Source organism: Corapipo altera, unplaced genomic scaffold (genome assembly GCF_003945725.1).
Source record: "Corapipo altera isolate COAL_440 unplaced genomic scaffold, ASM394572v1 61067, whole genome shotgun sequence".
Classification (NCBI taxonomy): Eukaryota; Metazoa; Chordata; class Aves; order Passeriformes; family Pipridae; genus Corapipo; species Corapipo altera.
Genome location: NW_020885043.1, coordinates 448,630 through 455,614, shown reverse-complemented (window position 1 = coordinate 455,614; position 6,985 = coordinate 448,630). Strand labels below are relative to the sequence as shown.

General features: G+C 43.7%; 1 protein-coding gene across 2 annotated transcripts in view; it reads left to right on the top strand.

Moving 5' to 3' along the window:
• Positions 1–542: 542 nt before the first annotated feature.
• LOC113959487 (poly [ADP-ribose] polymerase 8-like) overlaps positions 543–6,985 on the top strand; it is a 254,813-nt gene continuing 248,370 nt past the window's right edge. The window contains exons 1-2 of one of the 2 annotated variants that reach the window (XM_027668556.1): positions 543–639; positions 1,518–1,572. In XM_027668556.1, the coding sequence (XP_027524357.1) occupies positions 549–639; positions 1,518–1,572 (146 nt within the window). In that variant the 5' untranslated portion in view covers positions 543–548. The remainder of the gene's footprint in view (positions 640–1,517; positions 1,573–6,985) is intronic. The other variant, XM_027668555.1, reaches the window with a different exon arrangement.

Below are 6,985 nucleotides of genomic sequence, written 5' to 3'. Positions count from 1 at the left end.
AGAGCCGGCGGGGGTCGTACGTGCCGGGCCAGGAGCGAGGAGAGAATGTGCGGCTCGGCGTCGCTGCAGCACTGTAGGCCCCGCCGCGCCGCCAGGGACTGGGTGCGGGCGCCGCCGCCGGCTCTCCACGCTACTGCTGCGCGGCGATCGCTCCCGTTGGCGATATGAGCAGTCTGGTTGGCTTCCCCCACCTTTTTTTTTTCCTTAAAAAAAAAGACCTAACCAGAACTCCAAAAAACAAGATTGCTGGGGGTGGGGGGGGGGGGCCCCCGAGTCAACGCCCCCCCCCCCCGCTGGATCTTTTGTGAGGAAATTGCCAGTCGCCGGCAGCGGCGGCACATCTCGGTGGGCACATCTGGGCATACAATACCGGTTCCCGCCGCCTTCCAACGCCGTCCTCCAGCCGGCCGAGCAGATCCCTCCGGGGCGCGGGGAGACTCCTGCTCGCCAGCCCCGGGGTCTTTCTTTTCGGACTGAATATTAAACCTGGAAGCGCGGGGGGTGGGGTGGAAATAAAGACTGCTCCCCCCCCCCCCGGGATTTATTTCATGGGGATGTGTTCAAGACAGGAGAGGATTCAGAAGGATATTGACGTTGTGATCCAAAAGTGCAAGGCGGAGAAGGACTGCCTGTTTGCAGGTGAGTTTCTCCCCGGGAGCCAGGTTGGCGGCGCGGAGGCTGCCGCTGCCCGCCCCAGACCCCGCTCCCGCTGCGGCACGGCTACCGGGGCTGTGCTCGTGCCCTCCGCCGCCGTTACCGGGAGCCGCCACCGAGCTAGCTTGTGCCTGCTCTCAGCCCCTTCTTCCTCTTGCTTCTCTCCTTCCGAGGGCATTTGTGGGCAGACGAGACCAGGCGCCGGTTGGGAAAGGAGGGGGGGCAGCATCCTGAGTCGGAGCGTGGCAGTGGCCACACGCAAAAACGGGCAGGTGTGTGTGAGTGGGCGTGCCCCCCGCTGCCTGGCACAGTCCGCAGCTGCTGGGGCGAGCGCCTAGCCGAGCGCAGCCCTGGTGCTTTTTGCTCCAGCAGGCGCTTACACGGCTGTTTTCCGGGCGGCCGGACTTCTTTCATCCTCGGCGCATGCCTTTGTTCCCGCACGCCCACCTTGGTTCAAGGCTAGGGGCATGGCAAGCGGTAAACGTCCCCCTTTCCATGCAAAAACACCCCGTGGCTTCCTTGGCGGGGACGGTGAGGTACCGGCAGTGATTTGCCGTCGCAGGACCCCGGCTTGTGTCTGCCTGTTGCCATTTGTGACAATGAAAATCCCTGCCGTTGCCATAGCACCGGATACTTGTTGCGAGGGGCTGGGGGGGAGGGGGAGTTGCTGTAAGAGGCTGGGGGGGAGGGGGAGTTGCTGTAAGAGGCTGAGGGGGAAAAGGGGAGTTGCTGCATTTCCTCTGATTCATGCCGACCCTCTCCCCCCCACATCACCTTGTGTCGATAGCAGAATGCTGGTCTGCAAAACCTCAGCTATTTCAGCCAAAATACAAGTTGTAATAACGCAGCTCGTTGTATTTCAGATTTCAGGTACACAGACTCCACCTTTACCTTCACCTATATTGGAGGCTCCAAAAGGTACTTTTTTTACAGTAATGACTCCCTTCATTTCCTGCTGGCAGTGAGGTGCAGTAGTTCAATACCGTGGCAGGCTTTTTTGTTTCCTTTCGTTTTGCAAGGAGGATCAATAAATCTGCCTTCGTGCAAATGTAAACTGAGGAGGAAGTGTAGAGGGAGGTGATCCGAAAGGTGATCCTAGTCAGAGGCTCGTTCCTCTGAGTGCTGTCCTGTGGCACTTCACCATTTCTCTTTTTTTAGTTTATGTATATATGTAGAATTTCTGGCATATGTAAACTTAACAGAAACACAGCAAAGGTATCAACATGAAATATAAAGTTAATTCATCTTAAAAAAACTGGAAAAAATGTTTTTAATAACAAATAATAACAAATAGGCACATAATCACATCAGCACCTTATTCTCTTGCATTTGAGATCCATATTTAGTCTCATTAAAGATGAGAGACTGTGTGCAATTGACCAAATTAAGCTACTGAGACATTAAATGAAATGTCAGTATAGCTTCTATGACTAAAAAAATATTTTATTGAATGGTAGTTTAAATATTATTTCTGAATGGTTACAAGCTTTTGGTTATAAACTGGATTGAGCATGTATACATTTTTTTATTGTATTTCACTATTTGTTGTGTTTGTTTTCAGAAAGAAATATATGCAAAAGCTTGAACATATCCTTTTTGTTTCCCTGGCTCTTAGTTACCTTTTACTTAATATGATATTAATAGTGTTAATAGTATATGATAGGACATCCTCTTATATTTTAGCTGATTTTTATTATATTTGGCAACATGTCTTGGGGTTTTTTTGTTTAAATTTTTTTTATCGGACAGTTCATCTGATATCTTTGGTGATTCTTTTTCTTTCCTGGAGTATGTCACGTTAGTGTTGTATTCTTTGCAAGTGATCTGTGAAAGTGCAGGCAACACTCCTATAGCCATCAGTTCTCCCCTGCGCATATTTTGGGGCCTGGCTACAGGAACAGACTGCCAGACTGCTCAGTAAAATGCTTTCCCACCTCACAAGTAAAAAGTCTAAGGGCATAACTGATGTAAACCAAACTGATTTATAAATGTTGGAACAAAATTATGTCACTTCTACAATGAGATGTCTTTACATCCTGCAGCGTTTTAACTGGCATGTCATGGTTTAACCACAGCTGACAGCTAAGCCCCATGCAGCCGCTCACACAAGAATTGGAAAGACTGAATCCAAAAAATCCGGTTTAAAGAACTGCTCAGAGACTTTTGGATCTTTTGAGAAGCAAAGGTATTTATTGCCGACGTCAGGAGCAAGCGTGGTTCGCACCACAGAGAACTATGGTCTGGAATATCCCTTTTGTCAGTTGGGGTCAGCTGTCCCAGCTGTGTCCCCTCCCAACTTCTTGTGCACCCCCAGCCTCCTTGCTGTTGGGGCAGTGTGAGGAGCAGAAAATGCCTTGGCTCTGTGTAAGCACTGCTCAGCAGTAACAAAAAAATCCTTGAATTATCAACTCAATTTCCAGCACAAATCCAAAATATAGCTCATACTAGATACTATGAAGAAAATTATCCCAGCCAAAATCACCACAGTGGGGTCAGCCTTTGCTGGAAAGTGTTGACTGGAAGATAATCTCAGGATCTTGAAAATTCAAACTGAACTGAGAAAGGCTTAGAGAAATTGGTGAAAGGGGAGCATACTCAAAATTCACTTTCCTTTTGACATTTTAAAGACATTTAAAAGGTATCCTTTGAGAGAAGGGTTTTATGTTCTCTGCTTGTTTGTATTTTTATTTAGAAAGATGTATTTACAATATTCTTAGTATACAGTGGTGTACTGAGTGGTAAATTTATGATTGTAAGCTCTCTTGTGAAGTATATAAAATGAAACCCCTAAGCCTTGACCATTAAGGGCCAAACTTTTATTGATCACATTGAAGAAGAGTTAGTGGTTTCTTCTTAGAGAAGATGCTTGCTGTGCAGCATCTATGCTTGTCTCAGTTTAATGAGACAGAAGTGTTTGCTAAGGAGGGCAGGTTATGAGGAAAAACAAGCTCCTCCCTCTAAGCAATTGTAAATCCGAATTTAAGATGCTCCAGTTGAGGAAGTGTGGAGAAAGAAAAAGCAACAGCCCTTTATTAAAGAATATATGTGCATAGGTAACACAACAAAAGAAAAAAGCAAACAACAATCCTGCATCCAAATTCCCACCAAAACCAGTTTTTTTTTTCCTTTCGGTGCAATTCTAACCACGACCAGCAGGGGGCGCTGTTGGATCTCTGGAGGAGCAGAGCGTGCAGTTGCTTTGTGGTGGTCGGCAGGGGGCACTGTTGGGCTCTGGCGGGCGCCGCGTGGGGCCCTGGTGCACAGGAGGCAGCCGGACGGGACCCACCCACCGAAGGGGGAAAGGAGAAGGGGGGAGGGTGATCTTCCTGTCGACTCACGCTGTCAAAGGCTGCGGCTGGAAACTCCTCTTCCTCGTCAATGGACACAAGCTTCCCTCAGCATGGAAAGAGGAGCTTTCCTATTCCCCCTAACACTCACCCGGAATTCCGCCCCGAAATCCAGTCCCTCCTCCCGAGGGAAAAAAACCCCAAACCTGAGTTCTCCCTGCTCCCCGCCCCTGGCCTCAGGTAGAGGGAAACAAAAGAGTCCTGCTTCTTGACTAGAGGAGTTGTTTAGCATATCAATAAGACAGTCATTAAGGTCTAATCCCAGCAAACACCAAAACCTGAAAAGCTCATTCCCACCCCAGCCAAGCAGTTGGTGTGAAAAAAATTCATCAGAAGCTAATGAAATAGGAAGAGAAACTATAACAGTGCTGTACTGTGTGCAGCTTTTAGGCAGGTCTTCAGTACAGGCTCTATTAGGGTCAACAGCATTGACTTATATGTAGTATCAATTTAGGCTAGCACAAGGCTAAGTATTACTTTCTTGCATTTGGCCGTGATTTTTTCCAACTACCATTGCTGCATCTGTGGACTTCCTGAGTGGTGACCACATTTTTTTTACTATTGCACTCAAGAATTGTCTCTAAATGACAAAACCACTATTGGCTTGTGATCATAGACTTGAGTATCAGCTGACAGGCCTTGTCCTGTTACTTCAGATATTTAGCCTGATGACTTTGTTTTTCAAACCAACAGGAACACAGGCTTTAGAGTCATGGGCAAAGGGGTGGATGTTCACTGGATGGATGTTCAAACCAAGAAACAGGTTTAAATGACTAAGAGTTGAAATGGTGTGCAAGGAAGATTACAGTACTTTAGCTCTCACTAGCCATGCTTGGAACTAAGTATTTTTAATGCTTTATTTCCTTTAGATGTTCCTTTAAGTCAGTGTGTAGCATGGCTTTGTTTTAGCCATAGTGGTCAGATATAAGAAGAGCAGAGATCTCTGAAAGAAGGTAATATGTTTTCTGTTTGAGGAGGATTCTTCGTCTTACCCTTTTATAAAGTCAGGTTACAATACTAGCAAGTTAAACATCACTGGGGGTTTTCCTCTGCATACTGTAGTTGCCCCTAGTCTCCATTAGGTCCATTTATCCATGGTCTTTATAAACTCAGAGACAGATTCTTAGCAAGTCAGTGTAAGTCTACGGAAGTCAGTGTACCGGTATTATTTCAGTTACGATGAGGACCAGAGATTTGTGTTTGTTCTTTAAACTGTTATCTGTGTTAGATTTTTCTTCTTGGGGCCAGCTTTTCTGACTATTGGATTTTTCTCTGTTTCTTTTTTTGATTGCACAGCCCCTTCTTACATTACTGCTATTCATATATTGAGGTGGTACATAACCATGCTGCAGATTGATCCAAATAGATAGGCCTGATTTGGAGCACATTTATCATAGCTTCAGTGTAGTTAACTTGTATTCACACAGTCAAGTCCTGAACCAAACTCTGAGGGCATGATTTAGCTTTTGTTCAAGTACAATGGTTCAAGTGAAAACAACTGAGAATTGTTGTTTTTTAATTCATTACATAGACCTGTTCTAACATTTGACCTTTAGATGGTATTAAGCTATTATATTGTGTAAATAATATATGCATAAATGATCACTGGATGGGCATAAATAAACTTCAAGGAGATTCTACATTTTCAGGATTTTTCTTGAAACATCAGAAGGGAAAATCTCTTTAAGTATAAACATATTTGTATTGTGTGAATTATCATAAATACTCCTTTACCTATGTAGTTCAGTTAATCCTTTTGGATTTAATGTTCAGACTGTACTTTTTTAAAATGCACTGTATTTGCACTTCTAAATTATTAGAGTTTGACACTGTAGAAATGCTTCCTGGTTTGGGAAGGTTGGGGCAGATTGTTTATCAATTTAATAATTTTTAATTTAATTGTCAGAAAGTGATAGGTAGAGTGAGAGATTTCTTATAAAGTGAGGTGTTCATTCGGACGTTATGACTGCGCAAGATTTACTCTAACTACATCTGGCAGAATATCAGAAATAGCTGGATTATTTATGCTTTTTACTGCAAGATTTATAAAGGATATTATAGTGTGAACATGTCAAGTTTGTTTCTTTTTTTTTTAAGAATCTCATTTCCTTTATCCTATTATCTTTCCCTGTACGAAACTTTGCTCCTCCAGAAACCCTCTAGACCAAACAGAACTGCTGATCTGTCATCTTTCAAATAGATATGTGTGATACTCTGAAGTTGTTTTCACTTTATATGTCATTTTACATGGTTTACATCAAAGCAGTGCTTGGTTGTCCTGAAAAAAGGTGTTTCCTCTTTTTTTAGTGTTTTTCTCATCCCTTTTTTTATTCTGAGGCTAAACAATATCAGTTCCAAAATACCTCTTTATTCAGATATATACTTAACTCTCATTGGCAATGAGAGGCAGTGACAATAAGGTTGTGCATGAGAACAGATCTAATACTGTGATATATTGTAAAGAAACTAGATAAGACCTGTAAGAACTAAACACACAGATTAATTTTGTCAGCAAAATTCCCTCTTGTGTTCTGCTTTCCTCTAACGACCCGCCCCTGAAGGCAGGGTAACTGAGGTTGTTATTATTATTAATAGATCCCTTAGGGCAGATTAGAAATAAATGACACTAAATGACCTGTGTTTATAAATATATTTATGGTAGGTTTATTTCAGAACAATTTGGTTGCAATGGAAAGGAGGTATGGAGCCATTTTGGTTATTAACAGTAGAAAGATAGCAATATAAAAGCATAAAAGTAACACTTAAGAAAATGTATAAGGAAAAGAAAGAAAGAAAGGATAATAGAAAGATATCACCACCTGAGGATCCAGTAATGAGACTTGATAGTTGCAATTTAGATGTCTGTTGGTCGAAGTGATGGTAGTAGTCTTGATCCATCAGGGCTGGGGGGAAACCTGCAAAACACAAAGTTCAATGGGTTAATATATGCTCAGGTGCAAGTGGGAACACCCAGGTACCCCGGG